This window comes from Centrocercus urophasianus, unplaced genomic scaffold, assembly GCF_019232065.1.
Source record: "Centrocercus urophasianus isolate 14NV4802_14NV808 unplaced genomic scaffold, USGS_Curo_1.0 seq_11, whole genome shotgun sequence".
NCBI lineage: Eukaryota > Metazoa > Chordata > Aves > Galliformes > Phasianidae > Centrocercus > Centrocercus urophasianus.
Genome location: NW_024884253.1, coordinates 74464324 through 74487976, shown reverse-complemented (window position 1 = coordinate 74487976; position 23653 = coordinate 74464324). Strand labels below are relative to the sequence as shown.

General features: G+C 33.9%; 1 protein-coding gene across 3 annotated transcripts in view; it reads left to right on the top strand.

The window, feature by feature from the left end:
• Positions 1-18727: 18727 nt before the first annotated feature.
• LOC122171857 (cadherin-9) overlaps positions 18728-23653 on the top strand; it is a 61796-nt gene continuing 56870 nt past the window's right edge. For 2 of the 3 annotated variants that reach the window (XM_042839656.1, XM_042839655.1), the window contains exon 1: positions 18740-18955. In XM_042839656.1, coding sequence (XP_042695590.1) covers positions 18788-18955 — 168 coding nt within the window. In that variant the 5' untranslated portion in view covers positions 18740-18787. Of the gene's footprint in view, positions 18956-23653 lie in introns of all 3 variants that reach the window. The other variant, XM_042839654.1, reaches the window with a different exon arrangement.

The window sequence follows — 23653 nt, the reverse complement described above, 5'->3', positions numbered from 1 at the left end:
CCGCCTATTCTTCAAGAGAAGGTCAATCTGCAAATTAAAGAAACTGAACTCAGTTCTCAGAGAATAGCACAACACTAAACAGCTGACTGGAAATAAAGTGTGGGTAGATTTTACCTACTGAGTCTGCAGATTTTTCTCAGAAACCCATAAAAAAAATGTAAGATAAAACAGACAAACAAATGAAAAAAACCTATTGCAAGCAAGTTCAAATCTCTCCTACAGAATCCCACTTTCCTGATAGAACATGTTTATGTCTGTTATGCCTGTAAAATTTGCCTGCTGCATTTTTAACAAACATGAGGTTTATTAAGAAAAACAACAACAACAAACCATATAGCCTCAGTAAACGTGTTGAAACATGAAAAGCAAACAAATGGTTGTGAAAGGACATGAGAACGGAGAATTCATTCAAGACTGTGATTTCTATATCATTAATCAAAAAGGATTAAAAAATCTGAAAATCTGAAGGACAAGAAAATAGATAGGATGGCAGGGACAGCACATTATTAGAAATGAGAACGTTTAAACATTCTAATTTTAATGCAAAGATGTTCAGAAACTTCTATAAATACAATTCTATATATCAAGTTAAAGTTCACATTTTACATTTGATTTCAGAAAAGCTCAAATTTTATATCTAATTTCAGCTAAGATATGCATAAACAATTTTATTATTGAATTTGAAGATCTCTTAAATTACAGGTACCACAGGAAAATATTAAAGTCTTAGCTTACTGCTCATTAGAAAGTATCACCCTTCTAACTCAAATAGATTTTCTCACAGGGCACAGAATCAAATATTGAAATTAAGTCTTGAAGAGATACTAAGAACTGAGAAAATGCTATGAATAAATAAGTAATATTTCAGCATTGTATGTAATATCTTCATAATTACATGGTTCCATCTTACTAGGACTAAACTGAAAAGTCGATGTCATATTAGAGATCAAGTAAATTGGAATTCATGTGATTCCCCTCCAAAAATTCCGATCACCACACAGAAATTACTGCAAAGCACTTCAAAGCATTTGGTGAAAACAGCTGTGTATAACCCATAGGTAAGATCTGATGGAAAGATTAGCACAGTCTAGAGCACAGTATGACTATTCTCAAATACATCAGTAACATTTAAACTCAGCCTTTATAAAAGGAAGATATAAAGTAATGATCGTCAGTGAGTAGAGAAGGATTTGACAGATGTAGAAGAAAAGGAGAGGCAGAATTTTCCACATGGCTGATCACCAATCCATCCAATAGATACACATAGATACATAATATATGGAAGAGTGCATGTGTGATCTGAGGTCTGCTCTAAAAATAATGCCTCCTCTTTTACTATCTTGGCCCTCATTGTTAGAGGAGGATGTTGGTGATATGGCAATAGAGTTTCAACCTTCACTTTCTCTTACATTTTGTTGCTGAGCGACAGATGACATCAGAAGGACAGTATGACAAAATGACATGAAAGTGTGCATGAAGCAAAGGTGTATCATTGAATTACTCCATGCAGAAAAAATTGCACTCACTGACATTCACCAATGCTTGCTGAACATTTATGGAGACCAAACAATGAATGCAAACATGGTGAGGCAGTGGATAGCAGATTTTAGCAGTGGTGATAGCAATGTGAGAGACAACCCACATGCATAGCCATGGGCCATGCATAGCTATCACAACACAAAACAACGAGCATCTTGATCAGCTCATCCATATGAATCAATGGATAAAGACCAGGGAACTGTATGCAGAGCTGATTGTCAGCTTCAACACATTGGAAATGGTAGCAGTACTGGAAATCACAAAGTTTGTGGAAGGTGGGTCCCTTAAGTGCTCACTTAGAAGAAAAGAAGGAACACCATATACAAGTTTCTCAGAATCTATTGAAGCAGTATTACACTAAAGGTGACAGTTTCCTGGATTGAATCACTATCAATGATGAGATATGGTGTCACCACTGTGAGCTGGAACCAAAACAGCGGCCTGTGGAATGGTGACATTATACTTCTTCATTGAAGAAAAAATTCAAGACACAGCCCTCAGAGGGTCAAATGATATCACTGTCTTGGATTTTTTTTTTTTTTTTTTTGAGGGCGGGGTAGAAAGATGAGGGCCCGTCTGGTTTCACTGGAACCCAGAGAAACCACCAGTTCTGATCACTGCATTTCAGAGTCAGACCAGAGCAGAAGACAACCATTTTTTTGCAACTAGTGCTCAGACCTATGTCAGTTTAAAGACCTTGAAGAACATTGCCAATTTTGGCTTCACTGTCCTATCACACCCACCCCACATCTGGATTTAGTGCCTTACAAATTCCATCTGTTGGGCCAATGAAAAATGGACTTACTGGGAAACATTTTTGTATCAATGATGTCACCATCATAGCAGCTGTGAAACATTCACTCACCATCACTGGTGCAGATTTTTATGAGTGACAATAAGGCTCTTGTTCATCATCAGCAAAAATATGTTGTTAATGGTGGTGACTATTTTGAAAAATAGCATTTTATAGCTGAGAATTTGCTCTATCGAACAGTGTTCTTTGTATCTCTTGTAGTTTCTGTGGAAAGAAACAGGAAGCATAACTGTTGGAGCAACCTACCTACATAAAATACTTTTTTTTTAAACGAGCGGAACTAAACAAATGAATAGAATAATTCCATACTCCTTGAAGGATAGGTGTCAAATGAAAATACTGAAAAATGTCACCAAGTACTGATTTTTTATACACTGACGTGTAAATTTATCAGAAAATCTAGATAGTTTGAAAGTACTTCTTTCTGCACAGGGAGAGAAAGAGAAATTACAGCTTGTTCAGCCTTCAAAATCAGATTCAAATATAATTTCAGTATAGCTTTAAATGGGACAAATACAGGATTTTGAAAGTATTGCTCAAATTAATCAGTGATTTTATTAGATAACATAAATAGTTGTAACTGCATACCAAAAGATAGGACAATAAATAATACACAATACAGATTTTAAAATTATACGCAGGGCTAATAAATATTCCATTTAAACAGAATAAAACACAAATGTATACATCTGTTTAAGAAGCAATTGCTTTAGAAGACATTAATATGTGTATATCATTAATGAAAATTTCATTGAAATACAGAGACTTTGGCTAATGGCAGATAAAATGGTGGAAAAGTACAGAAATGACACAGAATTTAGCGGCAACTTTTTATTGACTTGGAATTAAGTTGTAAAATTTCTTGCAAAGACTAGAAGAGTTAAAAGTAGGAAAATTAGAAATAATGCTACGTACACCTGTGTGGCAAAGACAGTACATTCAAGAAAGAGAAAGGAAAATCTCCTCTACATAAATTAATCATTTACTGAAATAATATTCAGTGTAAATGATGGAGGGAAGAAGAATGGAAATAAAGAGTCCATTGTTACATTTAACCTTCAAATACTCACTGAAATAAACACATTGAAAAATCTAGAATTTTGTGGATTCCGTATGGAAAAAGAAAACAATAGAAGCACGTGTCCTAGTGAAGTCATTAGAAATTCAGAATTCCAGCTACAAAGTAACTCTTTTTAAGAACACTTTTTATTTATATAGATGCAGGTTAAAACAGACTGTAATTAAGTAATTTGCCGCATACCCTGTATTGCAAAGGACTAGCACGATTGAAATAAAAATAGATTAAAAGTATTACAAATGTTTTTGGTTTGGAAATAGAATATTCAAAGTAAGCCTGATGGCACATGAAATAACTTCGGTGAATATAAATGAGAAAAAAAATAAGCACATTTTGAAATGCCAGCAGGGAAAACAGAAAATAAAAATAAGACTGAAGGAAGAACTTGTATATATAGAACTTATAATTACAATAAAAGGGCTCACATTCAAATAAATTTCACATACATTTTCAATGCATTATCTTTTAGAATTTCAAAAATCACAAGCTAGTGTTAGTAGGTGTATTTTATTATGTATATTCATCAAGACCAGAAGGGAAAGCTAGAGGTCAAGAAACAGGCTTAAACTCTAGTTCATCTTTTCTTTTGAGATGACTTAATGACAGCGGATTAAAACTTTAATTTGATTAACAAAAGTTCTGTGAAAAATTACAAAATTTCATTATAACAGAACTGGGAGAAGAGTTCAATTTGGAAATTAAGGCAGAGTGTTTTATTTTGGATTATATAACAAAGCTTTCAGTAATTAAATCAAAGTGTTTCTATTTGTTTCACATTAACCAATAAAGCATAATGTGTCACAATAGAAATGAAGTGGAAAGCGTTTACGTTTTGTGAACCAATGTAACTGATGATCATGAAATACTGATACTAAACCTGAAGAGAATAAATTTAAAAATATATCAACTAAAGAATTTCTTTTACAAGGACTTCAGAGTAATGTAATTAATTTTAAGTAATGAAAGGAAAAAGGTGGAAATAAAAGGTGGAATGTTTATTCTATTTGTGCTTGATTTAGATGATCACCTTCCCTAAAATAAATAAATAAATAAATAAATAAATAAAATTTCAGTTCTTATGTACTTTGTAGGAGTTTTCCTAGAACTAATCTACATAATGTATTGCAACATACATTAGGCACTTCAGACATCACTGTGGTAAATTCAGATATGGGGAATAATACTTATTCCCAAACTTGTTATCTGAAGTTCTACAGAAAGTTGCAGAGACTTTCAAAACACATGAAGTACTGCAATTATATAAATCCCCGATGATTAAACATCTGAGGACAAAAAAAGATACATGGATTTCAGAATACATGAAAAAATTGACCGTGGGAAAACAACAATTTTTGAAGAATCTGAGCATTTACAAATCTTTTTCTTTTTTTTTTTTTTTTTTTTTTTTTTTTAATTTCTGAACTTGCTAATACTCATCAGCTCTGAAAAAGAATTGGATCTATGACTCTTGAGCTGAGTAACATAAAACAGATTCTAGAAGGCAACCAAATTTTATCTGCCAAATATGAGCTATGAATGGTATGTTCACCTAACTTTAAACAATTCTCCTCTGAAGAACATTCATACTGCTTTCCTGCAGAATTTATTCTCAAATGTTTGTATCCTCTCCTCTGTCCTCTCTCCTCTCCTCCTAGGTGAATGTCTTTCACTTTTTTTATTTACCAGAAAAACTTACATCATAGACTATTCTTTGATAATTTTAGATTTTTTTTTCACCTTATAAGATAGTAAATGAATTCAGAGAAATTAAACTCCTTCATCAAAATTGGTATGCAAGCATCTGGTGGAACCAAGAACAAGTGACATGACTCTATGACAATATACTTTTATGTTGTTTAAGCATATATGATTTTATTACAACTGTTATAGTCAGCTCAAAGAAAATTATTAGGATGCATGGTTTAGTTCTGACCTATATCATTTTTTCACATGAAAAGAACAACAAAAATCTCAGAGCTAGCAGCATCTTCTCGTCCAAGGAAAAGGAGTAAAAGAAGCTAATCAGTTTCATCACCTCATAAAGTAGAAAGATGTAGTATAATACTATGGCTCCCTCTTTTGGATAGCACACATCTACTATTCAGTACTAAGAACACTCAGAATGTCCTAATATTAAAACAAAACAAAACAAAACACAAGTCTTTCACTTTTCTTCCCTACTTAACAGCAATGAATTTAATGAATAAATCCAGATATTATACATTTCTTGTGAAATGCAATTGTATTATAGATACAGAATCTGTAAATTCTAAAAATAGACACACATTTCCCAGTTAGGGATGTAACTAAGATATTTTAGAAAGATGTTAAGCTTTAGTCCATCAAGTATGTACAAACCTGAAGTATAAAATTCTTTCACAGATTGATCCTTATTTCAGTTTTGCTATTAATACAAAATGAAGGAGAACTATAAACAAAAGATATCTAGAAAAGCACTTCAGCTAGCTTACTCTCCAGAGAAGAGACCAAAAAGAATTAGATTTTATTCCTACATTATTTCAACTTCATTAGGAACTGACAGTGAAAAATATAACTATTATTGGTTTGCTTTTAAAAAATTTTCCACGACCGTTTTCTAGTTGAAAGTCCAGTGAATTATATGCATTGATTACAGGAAATTTTGGTACATATCCTTGAAGAACTAAAACACATACAGCTATTTATAAAGTCAAAAAAAAAAAAAAAAAAAAAAAAAAGAGTAATTCTTGCAAAATAAGAAGTGATTTGTTAGGATGGAAAGATGGAGAAAAAGTGTTAAAATGTACTAGTGTAGAAAAACAAATCCTGATGGAGCCTAAATGTTCATGATTAAAAACTTCTTCTTAACATAAGACTAGCAATCTAGCAATACTGGCTTTATGGGCATACTTCTATTTCATTACAAATTTGAATTTTACTTTTCCAAGTAAAATTCTTCTACTCTTCTACATTAATATGTAGGTATAATTCATGTTGTAAAACTAATTCCATTTTCTCCATGTCTCCATGTATACTGTGCTGAGTCAACTAGGAATAGAATTTTTGGCAAAAAGTCTTCATGAAAAATTCAGCAGCGCTATTCAATGACTTCTGCTGTGTCAGCAAGAAGGCAGACTTTTTTCCAGTCATATTCCTTCCTATTGCTTTCTTATTATCCTAATATAAAATACAAATGTTTAAGCAGGTTTATATAAATGAATTATTCTTCAGGATTTTTTTTGGCTCTTCCTTTTACTCAAAATAGGAATTTCTCAACATTCATTGGGATATTGGGCTACACAACTAAACAATTGGATTTATATGAAGTATTTTCATTTTTTTACATTATAATGACCTTCCTAATTATACCATTGCAGCATATTTTCCTTCATAGTATCCAAAATTAACTTTCATGAAGAGCTGTATAACCAATAGGACAGTTGTTTTTCACTCTACAGGATCATTATTATTCATTTTATATATGAGTAGCAGTTACTCTTTATTAAAAAATCAACATTGTAATACAGATTTTTGATGAAGGTACATTTTTTTTCAATGAATAAAAACACCAACAAAAGAGTAATTTAACTTTATTGGGAATAGCAATGAAAATATTTCATTAGCTGCTGCTCTGCGCTAACAATCCCACTATGAAGTGGTATCAAAATTTGCCACTGTGATGTTTTCAAAATCACAAAGGTAAAAAGAATGGGACAAAGCTCATTTGTAGACAATATAACTTTATTTGCACTGTATCTACTCATAAGAAAGAAAACTGACCCAATATACACATCCTGAATGTCACCTCTGCACTTTTTTCCTAATATAAGTTTGTGCTAATTTTTTCTATGAAGCTAGAGTTGTCATAACAGTATGGTACATGGCTATAAATTCGGTCATACTCCCATATATTCTCTTCTTTCATCTTTTAGAAATCTAAGAATGGAGAAAGATGTAGATATTTTAAGTTTATGAGATAAATATATTTTAATGATTGTTGATATCCTGACATTTGTGGCAAACCATCTGTACTAGAATGGATGACATAATTCTACATTTTCATATGCTTTGCTTTTTCAGCTGTTTTCAGACATATTTCAACTTTTTTTTTCCCTCTTAGAAACTGTAAACATATTCAAAATTTCATCCTCTATATTGTACCACGTTTCAATGAAAAAGGCAGGAAGATGTAGGTAGTAATTCTACAATATTATCTGAAAAGTACTGTGTGTGTTTTGAATTAATCCAAATAAGTCACATGAAAATCTGCACTTTCTGGAAATTCATAATAGGATACAGAATGTTTTGCTCTCAATTATAGTCCAAAATTTACCAAAGGAAACATATCACGTTATTTGAAAGCTAGCTGATATAGACTAGCTACTTCTGCCTCTGAATAAATAGTAAAACAGTTGGTATTTGCAATAACAACTGATGTCTGATCAGAACACAATTAAGTGATTAAATATATGTGCAGATGACATTTCCCCCCATTTTAGACCCATTTCCAGATCAGTATGTAATCTTCTAGAATTGACTATCATTATAGCAATAGTAAATCACGTATAAACTATGGTACAAATTTGCACAAATGATCAAATTCAAGAAATACTACAGAGAATCTTGAAATTCTGGAAAAAAAAAATCCAGGGAAGGATCCAAGGTGGAGGAGATTAATAGATTAATTTCAGAGATTTTTTTTCCTCAGAGGACTTTATAACTTGAAGTAATCTAAATTGCCATATTAAATTGAAAATGGAAGCCAAACTGTGAGTTTTGATCAGAGTTCTTTATGGGCTGTTTGAACCTGTCTGTAAGAATCAAGCACAGGAAGAAATTTAGTTGAGGACATTTAGGCTACAATTTCATAGAATCATAGAATCATAAAATCATAGAATCACAAGGTTGGAAACGACCATAAGATCATCTAGTCCAACAGTCTCCTCATCACCATTGCCACCACCACCATTGGAAAATGCACAAAGCTTTACAAAACAAATATCAGGAAGGGACTCCACTATAATAAAAAAAAAGGCACCCAACATCCACTGCCAAATATCTGCAGAATGCCGTATTTAAAATTTCATTAGAAAATACTTTTAAAAATTTCTACAATTAAAAACTGAAATATACTTGGGAATTTGATGGAAAACCTTTGTCAGCAGTTTCTTGTGACTAACCACTGACTAATCATTATTCCCTACAATCCTGTACCACATCTTCCATGACACTTCAAGGTTTCAGCACGTCAAATATAATGCCCATTTTTAAAAAAGCAGTTTAAGTTCTATCAAGGACAAATAATGTCAAAGTCTAACAGAGAAACTAACAGCAACTCTTATAAGGAATAAAATTCGTGATCATGGTGTAGCGCTGAAAAGTCAGTGGAAAGTGCAGTCTGGCTTCTCAGAGCTATTGCAGTTCTCTGAAAGTGTTATCAAGTATATGGATAACTGACCTCTTTGATATGTTCCCGTTCTGCTCCTAGTCAGCTTTTGACAGAGTCACTCACCAAAGGCTCTTAAGAATCTACAAGCTGGAAATGAAGGCCCTTGCATATATCAGCAATTGATTAAATGACAAGAACCAGCAGGAAGAAGTAAATAATTGGTTTTCACACTGAAATAAGGTCTGCTGTGTTGTTTCATGGGGATCTGTAATGGAGCCAGCATTACTTAACATGTAAATAAACTGAAAACAGGTTCAAATATCAAGGTGAAAAATTTTGCAAGTAACATTCAGTGTAATAAAGCTAAACAGCCTTTGCACAGGCTCACAAAATATTTTTATAGCTATGACACTAGTATATGTATATGCTAGTATATGCTAGTATATTTCACATGACAAGAAAATCAACTTTTGTAGTGCAATTGTCCATGCCATTTCACTGTTATCACAGTCCCTCCCTAAAACAACTTAGGCTGTAACAACAGGCTGTGAGAAAACTCACAGCTCTGTTTGAGGACTAAGACCGGTTTCTCACAGATGACACGGACAAAGTAAACATTCCAGCTTTGCCACATCATCTGGTCTTTACCTTAAAACAGTTTAATAACTACAGTAGATTTTTAGTAAAATTGCATTCTGTGCAATACAGACACTTGTCGTCAAAATAACGAATGATGAATTTGTAATAAAATTACGAAGTTACATAAAGCAACACATATACTAACCTTCAGATTTCACACTTAAAATAACAGTCTGACTATTCTCATCTGGGATTAATGCCCAAATATAAAGATACATAATAACAGATTCCTTCAACAATGGAAAGAAACAAACAGTGCTACAAAAACAATGTGATTGACTGTCTCTACATTCATGAAGCTCCTGCATGTTGAATATTGCAATAAATGAAACTCCCCCATCTCAAACAACTTAACACAAAATACAAAGAAATTCAGAGAAGGGTAAAGGTGAAATCAGAAGTATGGTATGGCTTCCAAACAAGGAGTGATTGAACCAGCAGTCCCAGAACTTTTCATCTTGGAAAAGAGACAGCTGAGGGAGAATTTGATACACGTTGATAAATTTGTCAGTGGCAAAGACAGTGAAGAACAAATGACTATTCATCCTGGCTTACAACTATAGGTCTAGTTGTATAATGAAGCCATCACATACCTTGTTAAAAAAAAGGAGTTGGTCTCGCAGTAGATTGTTGAACTGCTATTCTCCTTGCTGCACAGTGCTGTGGCTCCTAGGAACTTACATGAGTTCAAAGCAAAGCAGATCAGCAGAAAGTTGTGATAAAGTTTATCTGTTGGAATTACTAAATATCTAATATCTGGAGAGTAGGAAAATGGAGAAAAAATAATCACATATTTCTCCATGCTTTTATACTATCATAGATGTTTATCATACTTCTTGAAAAGATCTTGGACTATCAGAATGCTAAGAGAATTAGCAATACATTATTACACCTGCTAAGAATTTACTCATGTTTTATATTTTTCTTTCATTAATGATGTCAAACGAGATGTGAGGGAAAAGTGCTTCTGCTTCTTTTTGGGAATATAGGGGAAAATCTTTTTAAGAATGAGATTCAGACATAGGGAAATCATAATAATTAACATTTCTGAGATCACTCTTACTTGTTTAAGTGGTAGAAATAACACTTATAGATACTGCAGACTATTTATTATGAAAATCCAGTCTCAAATCTCAACTGTGTCAGGATCCTTTCACATTGAAATAATAAATGGCAAAAGTGGTGTTAAATCTATGCATTGTTTCTGTGCACAAATTCCTGTGATTTTCTCAGATCAGAGGATGAAACTTTTCTTGATTTTGCATTCCCCTTAGAGACAGCAGAAGGGTACAAAAGAGGGCTGAGCTCTGATAAATGACAGCATTCAGCAGCTGCTTCATTTGTTCAGGAAGGAAGACACAACAACAGGCTGCAATTACCACTCCAAATCTGCTAACTACCTTTAATTGGTCAGCAACTTGGTTTTTTTTTTTTTTTTTTTTTTTTTTTTTTCCAGTTCACATAAATGAATATATATATACGACGCAGGAAATAACTGCATCTGTTTTTCACTATCCTTCCCTATATGAATGATTTCTAATGACTCAAATATACATGAACTAAAAAAAGATTAGTATTTAAAAAAAAATTACTTGAGGTACTATCTTGAAAATATCTGCATTCCAAGAAATTCTGGCTTATTACAGCCTGCTGGGCTATTATACAAGCTAGAGACTTGGAAAATGTAGCAAGTTCTTATCCTGCTACATGCTATGCTGAGAAGATAAGAAGTGGTAGGAGGCATTTGACATAGAATCTCAGAATGCTTCATTAGGACTTAGCTGTGTGACTGGAGTAGAGAGCTGCGTAACAAGCTGCAAGAAAGGCATTTGACAAAAGCACGTAGTCCCAGTTATCAGCATTACTGGTGTGTCCCATCATTAACAGTGCTACCATAGGCGAATCTCATCTGCTTAATGTAGGAAGTCTGATTTGAATCAATGTGTCTAGAAAAGAGGGGCTTGCATCTCCAGATACCTCTTTATTTTGTGACAGGCAGACAGAAGGTTAAGCTGCTTATGGAAAAAAAAATGCCTTAAATGGTGTAGGGTATCAATATTAAAGTGCAGACAACTGGTTTATGAATGCAAGGACTTGTCATGTCAAATAAACAGGTAATTCCAAAGGGGAAACAAAAAGAAGAGTTTTGCTTTGATGACAGTATATATTTATTCTTCTGTCTCTAAAGGCTAACCTTTAAAAACCATGAATGTGTTGTATTTGTAAATAAGGTGTGATATAAAAACATATTATGCAATTTCATTATATGCTAAGAGGAAAATATGTATCCTGTGGAGAAAAATCGATACTAAAAATCAAAGGAAGATCTTCAAAAGGCCTTGTGTAAAAGGTTTACTGGAGATATATTTCTTAGATTCCCTCGTGTTGATGAAAAGCAGATCCTGTAGAAAGGATCATTATAGGAGAAAAAGGGTCTTCTATTTTTTTTAATGTGAAAACTCATATATTGCTTTTGAAATCCCAATGAGCTGCTTCCTCAGTAGTAGAGGTTTTTAAAGTCTCTTCTCAGCCTGATCAAATACCGTTGCTTATAAGTAAGAGACCCTCATACAGGATGGGTCAGAAGTGCAGTAATTCACTTACTGACAGGAGTATGGGTGGGGAGAAAGAGGCCAGTGTTTTGTTTCCATCCCAGAAGAGAAGGGCAGATATTATTTCACTGCCCAGGGAGAGTTGCCTAACACACAGCTGTCTCTGCATGAGACTTTGCCAGTGGGGACTGTGCAAACACATATCTACACATTCTCCTGCCATCCATCCACTCATGGGACTAGCATTTCTCACTGTGTGATACAGAGGTTGACTCAAGCCCTGGTTGAATTTGGTCCAAAATCTCCAAGGTATGATCCCAAGGGGCTGGGAACAGGAAGATAAATGTTTCTTGGTATGCATGGATAAAACATAGATTAATTAATCGACGGGCATTAATTCAGTCATTCCAATATAAATTGTTATCAGTTGAAATTCTCTAAGACTTTATTTATGTTCATGTGACCTCCTGATACACATAGCTAAGGAAACACTCAGTAGTGTCTGTACACTCAGTACTATCTTCAGTAGTTTTCTGGAAAAATTTTCAGCTGGAAAGCTATTCTGAAATTCTGCTCCAAAGGTTTGCAATGGGAGTGAAGTTTTTGTTTTTGTTTTTTATTTTTACTGTCATTTCCGAGTGAGATATAAGTGTTGAAAAGATGAGCGTTCATCACTCCAGGATCTGTCCCTTCTGTGTTTGAGTTCCCCCATAATATACTTCAATTCTTCTAGAAATAAATGAAGATACCTTTCTTCATTCTCCCAGATTAAGCAACAGGTGGTTATAGTGAAGATGCACAGTCATCATTTTCTTTTCATCTCTCCAGTGTTGTTCCCAACCCTATCTTTACTTATGAAGAAGAGAAAAATTAGGAATACATTTTTTAAAAGTCAGCTATCACTGATGCATCCAGAGTTTATTCATTTATCTAGGATAACAGGACTCATTGTCAGCTGCATTTGGAAGGAGGCATGTACGTACATACCTCGTCTGTCTTTAGGTAGTCAGGAAGTAAATATGACTGAAGCAAAAGTGGCACAGATCTAGCATAAGCCTTGATATTATTGGTGACCATGTGAAGTTTATAGTGTAGCCTATGTTAATACTATGTTAGTCATTGCTCTTGGAATTCAGACTCCATAGGTCAAAGCTGCAGGGGCTATTCTGAAAGTAATACTTCCCCCTTTATTGTATCAGCCCATGGCATCAGAGGCAGATGCTGGTGTTATAGCAGCAGAGGTTGAACCTTCCTGACAGTATTCTGTTACATTTTATTGTTGTGTGGCAGATGGCAGGCAGTAGAGGGGCAGTCTGACAGAATGGTGTCTGACTTAGCAATGTCTATGAAGCAAAGGTGTGTCACTGAATTCCTCTACACTGAAAAAATGGCACCCACTGGCATTCACTGATGCTTGCTGAAAGTTTATGGAGGCCAAAAAGTGGATGTGAGCATAGTAGGTGGTGTGCGCATTTCAGTAGCTACGACAGTGACATGTTCCTCACAGCCATGCAGATTTACAAAAGTATGGCATGCAAGTTCTTATTCATCAGTGGCAAAAATATATAAAAAATGGTGGTGACTCTGTTGAAAAGTAGTACTTTGTAGCTGAGAATTTGCTTTATCAAATAGTACTATTATAATCTTTGTATCTGCTGTAATTTGCATGGAAATAAATATGAGGCATTACTTTCAGAGCGACTTATGCATGTTCAGATATTTTGTTTGCAGAAGAAACATAGCCAAAGTCAGTGAAACACATACAGGCTACAGAAGATTTACATTCGTTATATACTGTTTAAATACATATCTTAGTTTTACAGATTGTATGGATCATTGTGAAGACAGTTGCATCCCTTCTATTTAAAACATGGTGAGAGCAACATGAATTGCTGCTGCTGCACTTTACTCTGCTATTTTTAGATGTAAATGAGCACTGCAGCCCATGTCTTTAAAAACAAATTTTTACCTCACTATTAACAAATGAAACAAACTGATGTGGGATGTACTATCAAGTTGCTGAAGGTTAGCCTTTCTTCATGTCATGCTTGTGAGTGACTGTGCTGTACTAATTAAAAACATTGCCACGGCTATTGCTATAGAAACATTTAAATTGGCATCATTGCTAACAAATCCTTGCTATTGATCCCAGCAGGTCTTATTGCACATTACACCTGGAGAATCTAAATAGAATATTTTACTTTCAAAAGGACTTTAAAAATATACTTTTTTTTTTTCCTAGTTTCTATAATGCTCAGGATAATCATGTCTTTTATATAGACATAATTCATTTATCTGGAACTGTTGCAGGGTTCTGATGTCAGAGTCCTTCCTGCAAAGTGAGACTGTAATGATTCCAGGTAGCCACCATGGATCCCTCAAAGTGTAAAAATCAAATCCACTCAGATGCTCTGATTGGCTGAGTGGGGAAAGACCAAAATTCTCCACAATTTAAGGCATTAAACTGTGTAGTATGGGAATAGCTCATCTTAAGGAAGTTTCCAATGTACCTAAAAAAAAAAAAGATTTTTCACTATTTAACAAGAATAATAAATTGACTCTAGTATTGTCTAAATACTGGAAGCAGAAGTGAAGCAATAAGGATTGTGAATATAACGTAAACCAGTTACTGAGAGCAAAAATCATTAAAATTGTGCTCTCTGGTTTCAGACAAAACATCTTTTCTCCTCTTGGAAGAAATCTAATTGCTGTAATGTTTAGCAGATCCAGAATCCTCTAGACTAATAAATCTCTCTTTACAGCTAGAACATCCTACCATGGGAAAGAACGGGCTTTATTTATTTATGTATTTGTTAGTCGTTTCAAAATCAGGCTTTCATCATTCTTGATGAGTAGTAAGTCCTTCTGTTAATTAGCGAGGAAATCAGTAGAGGGCAGCACTACACAGAAAACCACGTTAAATACGGGAACCGATAATACTCCGAGGAGTTTTCCCTTTTTAAAAGGCTGGTATTTGAAAGAAATAATTCTGTATAGTGTATCTAGACCACCTACACACTGCAAATTGTGGACCCTTTGGCATCTACTCTTGCTTTTCCAGACTGCTCCAGAAACTTTTGTTTCAGCGTAACAATACGCCTTCTGAACCTTCCAAGTGTTCATCCTGACTTACCTGAAGAGCTGACTGTAAGACAAGATGCAGAAACCAACAGCCACTTTGCAGGATTTCTTTTAGTACAGTGAAAAGTGTAATGCATCTAATGCATATAATGCATTTGAATGAGTATGGCACACTGATTTTGGACAGAAAGGAATAAGGAGAGTTTGAGAAAATTAAATGTTTCATTTTGAAATAGCAAAAATTAAACAATTGAGTTTTCCTATGTTACTTCCATTTGATATCACAAAATTGAACATACACTCACACATCTCCAAATGACTACCTGAAAATACAAGCTACTCTGAAAATAGTGCCTCTTATTTATTTCCATGAAAAGTACAACAGATACAAAGAGTGTAATAACAGCATTTCATATTGAAAATTCTCAGTCACTAAATGCTTTATTTTTCAACATAGTCACTGCCATATTCACCAGTGGTGAGCAAGGGTCTGCATGGTTCAGAACTGTAAAAATCTGCGCCAGCGGAGGTGAGCCACTGTCTCTGCCATCACTGTTGAAACATGCCACCTACCACATCACTGTGTTCACATCCACAAACATAAATATTTAGTAAATGTTGATGAAGGGCAGTGGGTGCCATTTATTTCCACAAGAAGGAGGTCTATGTAACATCTATGCTCCATATGTGCTTCCAGGTCAGATCCCCCTTTACTGCTATCTGTCACAAAGCAATAAAATGTAGTGGAAACATGGTGGGGAGGTTCAACCTCTACTGCCATACCACCAATATCCATCTCTGATGTTGTGACCCGATGTAATAAAATGGAAGGCATTACTTTCAGAGCAGCCCTCATATATTGACAGTCACAATTTTTCCCCCAGTACTGTTTCTAAATATATAAATAACAATAAACCAATCTAAAATATTGGAGTGTTAGATTTTTCTATAATTTTGAATAATGACTAATGAATTCAGAAGATAAATATATTTTACGTGTATTTTAGGATTTTCTGCTTTTTAGGTTAACTATGCATTAAATCTTTGCCAAATACATATGTAGTTTTCAGAATTTTACTTTATTTTTTTTAATGTAGAAGAGCTAATAAACTCCAAGCAATTAGAGAAATTTATCAGTAATGAATTAAAGTACATAAAGCCAGAACATTTAGTTAAGTTTCAGCATATCATTCAGATCCAAAGCAAAAGCAATCAAATCCAAAGTTTGATCAATATATTTGCACGTTTTTTATTTTCAGAATGCATATAATACGAATCCTTGAACTGCAATGTAGCAAATAAATAATATAACACAACCCTGAAAGACAAAGTACTGTTTTAAGACAAATCAAGCAACGTTTCCAAGGTTAAGACAGGAACCTTGAGAGTCATTTTACAAACGAGGAGATCTGCTCTTTGTATAGAGTATTTTCAAAAGTAGCTGCTGTTTCTTTTTACTGCTATTGTACAATACCTCAAGCATTATATTTGCAGAGTCTGAATAGGCCCTGAATGGTGATGCATTTGGTGGTCCAGATAACCACGTTTTATGTGATACACTGATAGACAGTTATATTCAATGATAAAAAATACTTCTGTCTATGTTTTACAGGGAATTAGAATAATTAAATTTAGACATTTAAAATCAGCATAAAAGATTGAACTTAATATTGTCCTTTTTTTAATTATTATTTGTTGGTTTATTTTATCAATCTCTTTTGATCTCTATGGAATAAGCATGGAAGAAGGCAATCACATAACGTATCTAACATGAACTATTTCACAATGTCAAAAATTACTGACATTAAATTAGCCACAGGAGAGTTGCCTTTTGTCCTTGCACATTCAACAGGATCATATTGGACATTAAAAGATAGAAAATAAGATTTTGAGCGTACCTACAGAATCCAAAAAAACCACATCCACTAATGTGTGCCAAGATGTATGTACAGGATGCATGTGCAGGATTTTATGTAAATTGAATTTACTTTGTGCTCTGATTCTTCAATTAAAATAAAGCAAAATAAAATAAAATTTTTCCTGTATTATATCCATAATCTTCTGCATAAATTTGACACCTATTAAATTGATTTTTTTGTTGTTTGATTTTAAACATATTAGAGAGTGATAAATATACTATGCTCTCACTTCTTGCTCAGATAAAGCTGTTTGAAGTTACTAAAATACTAAGACTTTGATCTTTCTTTCAAACTGACAGTTAAGATCCTGAGACCACAAAAAATATCACAATTTTAAGGAGAACTCCACACAAGGGCACAACTTTATCTATGAACTCATTAAAGCATTTAGAATATTATTCATGGAATGTTTTTTCTTAAATAACTTTGGCTCTCAACTAATTGATAACTTTCATTTTAAAAAAATCCTATTTCCATTAATTCCCATTGAAAAAGACATCTCCATCCTCCAAATAAAATAATTTTTAAAAAGTAAAGGTAGCTTCTGTTAGAGTTTTGAGAGAAAGTAAGATGGGTATATACATTTTGGCAAATTTTAGAATTTCAGTATTCTAAAATTTCTCATGCTTTCTTGTCACTACCACTGTCCATGAACTAGCTTCCTGATATTTTAGGTGCTGTACTGTTTAACTAGATTTTCTGTAATACACATCACAGCTCAGATAAGAATATCCAAAAACTAAAGCATGTTTTCCTGGTAATCCAGGTTATAAAAGAGACTGAGACACTTGGAATCTCACTTGTATTGCCAAATTAAGACTATTCCATTTCAAACAAAAAAACCAAAACAATATGAAAAAAAGATTTTGGATAAGCTGTGTTCTTCTACAAGAAGCTAAACTTCTACAGAAAATATCAGTATCTATGTAAGAATCAATAATAACAATATTCTATGTAATGAAATTTCCCATTTGTTGAAAAAATAAACTGAAATTTATTTCAATTCAATTTCATATAATTCCCATATTGAAAAAATAAATACACAGCACATGCACGATTCTGACCCAAAAGTAGAATTTTGCAAATCTCAGCAGAATTCCGATAAAAAAAACTTTCCTAACTCACTCTTGCAAAGAAACTTGTTAAAGTCATCAATAATACTTTAAATTTCATTTTCTATCATGAGCTCCTTTATGCAGAAACTGAAATGTATTCTCTGGATATTTGACAATAGGGAGTCTTCTTGTTCACAAAATAAGAGAATATTCAGACTTGCAGATAATAAAAGAAGATTCCATTGGACTGAGATGGAAGAGGTTAGACTACAAGTTTTCTTACTACATGACTATTTTTATTGTTTGAACAAGAAACTGTTTGCTAAACTTTTATGACCAAAGGCATTTTACTCAATTAATGTCTTAAATTACTGTCTATCTATACTGTGAGAATGTATAATGGAAGAGGATGAATGTAGCATCAAAGGACTTAAATTTACACTCTAATTCCTGTATGTAATTGTCTCAAGAAAAGCTTCAAATACACAACTGTTATTTATTCATACAGTTTTATGTAATTTGCATGGGTCGTTGTCTTGATCACTAGGCTATTGCTAGACTGCAATATTCTCAAACACTTTTCTCCATTCCCTAGGTCCTATTTCCAAGAGGAATATAACATTTGAAAATTTTGTCTGGTGAATTATTACAGAAGTGGAGTCTAATAGCATCTCTGTAAATGATGGGGGCTTATTCCTTCTTGACAGTTTTGCTTTGGAGCTCTGTGCTTCATAGTATTCATATGATGCCATCACAAAAAAGAACTAACAAGTATTCACACAGTGAAAGGACAACAAGACTGTCAGAGAATGATGGAAAAACACTGCATCGTACCAAGCGTGGATGGATGTGGAATCAATTTTTCTTGCTGGAAGAGTACACAGGTCCAGATACTCAATATGTGGGTAAGGTAAGTTCTACGTGTAAGGGATTCTTTACAGGTGATGCATCTGACAACCCTGGAATTTCCCCTCCCTCTCTTTGCTTTTTATGATGCAGCATTCCCAGTTTTTCATATCAGGCAAAGAAAACACCTGTCATGTCACTTGAGTCTTTCTTGATTTCTCCAAGTTTTTCAGGAAATGGAGTAGCTTAGTAAATAAAATAGGAAACTGTTCAGACAAGCATGGTACAGTTTGTTATTACATATGCCTATGCACACTTCATCACTTCATCATTTCCAGCTTTAAACTGTTAAACGTAAATATTAGATAAGGATATAGAAAAGCTGTGCTTTCATTCATCTACATTGTGGCACTTGCCAGCTTACCGGGATGTATGCTTCTTCAAGTGAAATGTAAAATCTTATTTATCAACAATAAAATTTCTTCCTCTGCACAATTGTAAGCACAAACAAGGTGTAAGAGAAGAGAAAAACAATATTTTTCATCATCCTTGTGACAAACCGAGATCTTTACTTAATGGTTTGAAAGAATTCAGCACTTCTGAATTCCATCTCTCCAAAGTTCTATCTTTCCTGATATCACATAACTCAAGGGTTTCCATATTTCCAGTCCTCTGGTGTCCACCATCTACAGATCTGCCTTGTGTTCTGGTGTAATTGTACAGTCTTGATATTAATTTAGAGTAACCACCCAGAATGACTCTCAAACCAAGGAAATGTTTATCTTAAAACAGTAATAAATTTTAATTCCAACTTCTGTCATTCATTCACAGTGCTCTCACTAGCAAGGGTTGTCCTGTAGCTGTTATTTTCTGGTGCCTTACTACCATGTGGATTGAGACATTTTTAATTAAAAGACTGCAAATTGTTTTTGATCATTTGTTAACACCTCTAATCATGTGAGGTATGATCATCTGGAAAGCAAGCTTTATTATGAGAGAAATGTCAGAGAAACCAACTATAATTATAACTATGAACTTGATTCTAACCCATTTATACTAAGATTATACTCACATGATTCTGTTGTAGTAAGTAGAAATAAGATAATTCCAAATAATCCTATTGCTAGATTTATTTATCAGTGTAAAAAATAGGTAGATGTGGTATAAGTCAACCTTTATTGAAATGACCTTCAATAAAGGTAAACTAATTGCATAATTTCTAAAATAAAAAATTGGTTGGAAGCTTACAAAGAAAACATATAATAAAGTGCACAGATCTCCATAGAAGCTCTACCTCAACTTAAAGACATATTTTCTGTTAGAACATAAAGTTTGTATAGAGACAAGTAAGTAGCAAATGCAGGAATTTATTTTTCTGGACATAGTACTATAGATGAATGGACTTCAGACCATCTATGCATTCTAAATCTCAAATAAATTCAGCATACCTAGAGACTGTTATCAATATGTTTGCTTCACACAAAGAAAATTACTCAGTAATGAGTCTACATGGTATATTGTTTCAGGTGTTAATTTACTCTGCAATCATTCCAAACTAATTGAAAACCATTGGACCTTATTGACAAAGCTGAGTTCAAGAAAGAAAACAGATGCCCATGCAGCAGTATAAGTACCTGAGATGATATATTTATTACAACTCAGAGAGCGTGTTGAGATTTTTTACATTTCACCACAAAATCTTGTACAGAGGCCCTGAGGGAGGAGCAGCATTAGTGATTTTCTAACATAAATCACCACAAACGCTATCCAGTGTTCCAAAGAGATGGGCGTTGGATTGGAGTGGTGTAATCCATATGGTTGTGTTAACTTTAGTACAGTTCATGACATGACAAAATGATTGTGACTGTCCTCAGTAGCATAAAAACACAGCCCTTATATTTGAGTTAGACCAAAATTTCCCTACTACATGTGGCATACACAGCATGCCTAAAGAGAGGCATGCTCCTAAAGAGAGCTGCTAGAATTAGCAGCTAAGAAATTTGCTGTTTATAGAAAGCAAAATTTTTGAAGATTATCTCCAAAAAAGACTTAAATGTTAGGTTTAGTATTCTTCTGCTTGAAGTGATGGCAAGTAGCAAAAAAAAAAAAGTGTGAAGAGAAAGCACTTTTATTCCCACCCATGAGGACTATCTGGTAGTAAGAATTCTTATCCAGTCCCTCTTTAATATGGATATACACAGGCAGATAGATTACAAGGGCAGAGTAATAAATGCTGCACTAGAAATAAAATAAAATGAATTAAGAAAAATTATCAGAAAATGAACATCTAAGGGATTATAGGTATAGTAGTAATAAATTAGTTTTCCCTTCACATTTTGATTTTAAAATAATTTTACTTCATTATGTTACTGCTTGCATTTTGTTAGTGAGGTTATTTCACTGACGCTTCATTTTGTTGTGTGTTCTGTTATTGGCAGTGGAGCAAAATAACACATTTCTCAGAATGGCATATTATTATACACTTTACTAAACATCATCGACCCATAGAGAGGAGATGGAGAGTAATTCTGTGACAGCCAATACCTCTCCATCTCATCAGTCAGTCCTCCAGCCCTGTTTAGACCAGTACCAGGGAGAAACATAAGGAACAGAACACTCCCTCCAACCACTTGACTATCTAAATCCTTCTGACAGTCTGGGCTCAATGTGGATACTTCTACCTTAGACTGTCTCTGACGTTTCAGAGAACCCTGGAGGGTAGGAGGTAGCCCTTCCTGCATGCCTTATGTGCTAACATCTTAACTACTTACTGCCTTTTAAAATTAGATTGAGAGCAGCCAAATGCCTCACAAGCCAAGTAGGCTCAGAACAATCTTTCCACATATCTAAGATTGAATAGTAATTGTTACCAGGGTTACTGTACCCTCCGGTCTCCTTCCCAAATGTCTTCCAAGAATGGAAAGTTGACAGCTCCACCATCCCTGTTTTCGTTTGTTTGTTTGTTTCTCTTACTTTCTTGCACATACAAGAGTCATCTAAGCGGTTAAAACTGACAGATATAATAATGGTCTCATTTATCTGAGTGGTGCTTGGAGACAGGCTTCACCTTATGACAAGAAGTAACTCAAAATGAGGTCAGGTCTACTAAGAAGGTAGATGACAAAACCAGATCCTTGCAAAGCTGGAGGATAGCTCAGAGACCACTAAAGCAGGTAGCATGGTTTTAATGGACTCTGAACAGCTAGAGGAGAGCTTATGTTCCCAGCTACTGCTAGATAGCTTTTGGACAGAAGCAGTGGTAATGGTGACATGTGACATTAAATAGACACCAGTAAGTGCGTCCAATGCACTTAGTGAAATAGAAAATATTGCTTTGTGAGTAAAAGATATTAGCATTTAACAGGTGCCAAAAGACTTGATGCCTAGAATAACTTTAGTAAGGAAATTACTCAAAGGACAGAGGTGAATCATTGACTGTCTTTAGGCAGCAGCATGCATGTAAAACAATTACCCTGTGAATATTGTAGAAAGAGGAGTAATAAGAACCTATCGTATATCTGTCACGCATCTTTCTTCCCTTTTCCTTCTTCAAACGATCCATTTGTATCAAACTGTTGGATGCTTTTCTATGTAAAAGATGAGAGATTAGGAAGACTTGAAATTTCATACATCCTTTTATTCATATCTGAAACAATTCAAGAACTGTTTATGACATCTTTTAATTCATCTTCATTTTAAATTAATTTAAGGAAGCATCTAGAGAAAACAGTGGTTACTACATGTACCAAAAACACAGAGGAAGATAAATTTTGCCATGGAGAATTTGTGAATGGAATATTTGGTCAGATAGAAAGGTAGCATAAGCAATATCACAGTCCTGATTAAAAACAAAAACAAAAACGAAATGGTCTTCCCCGTTTTTTCTTTAATTAAAACATAAAAACTATCATGCTATTTCAAGATACCTGTTGCTTAGTATGAATGTTGAACAACTTAGTGAAAACATCAGCATGAGAAGTTTTTCATGGGATACAGTGAGAGGAATAGTACAGCTCATACTACCTACCAAGAATTCAGAAAAAGAAAAAAAAAAAAAAAGGGGGCTACAATATAATACACAAAGTTTAATGTTTGAGGGGTTTCTATTTTTAAACAAAAAAGGAAATTCGTCAATATTTTATGAAATATAAAGGGGTTGAGGAAACAAAAAAGAAACTGTAATGTGGTATTCTTTCTTTCACATTGGGAAAGATCATGGATTCGATTTTTCAGCTGCTACTATATTTAATGAGGTAGAAAACCCCAGCTGAACCCCCGGAAAGGACCTAAGAAATAGAATCTAAAACATTGACTTTCTGTGAGATAAAAGTCTATCAAAATTTACTCACTGCCTCAACAAATATATTAAGGAAAAAACTTAAGAAAATGGACATGCAATTTAAGAATATTAAAATGTTGATGGGATCATGTCCATTAATTAAAGGAAAAGCCAATAAAATGCACTGGAGTCTCAAAACAGATAGCCCTTCAGGGATACCTAGATTTACTTTCCAAAGCTAAAACTGAATTTATTAGCCCCTATTTCTAAATAACTTAACTGACACTCAGTAAAAATGCTTCAGTTGTGCAAAATGTCAGATTTTCCACATCTTTAACTGTTGTCATTATGAAATATCCCTAGGTGGGAAGAAACAGACCTAGTCAAAATCAACAATTTTGGAAAACACAATTCTTTATGGTTTGCAAAAATATATGTACAAGATTTCAAGAGATGAATTTCTTTTTCCTTTTATTAAACTGC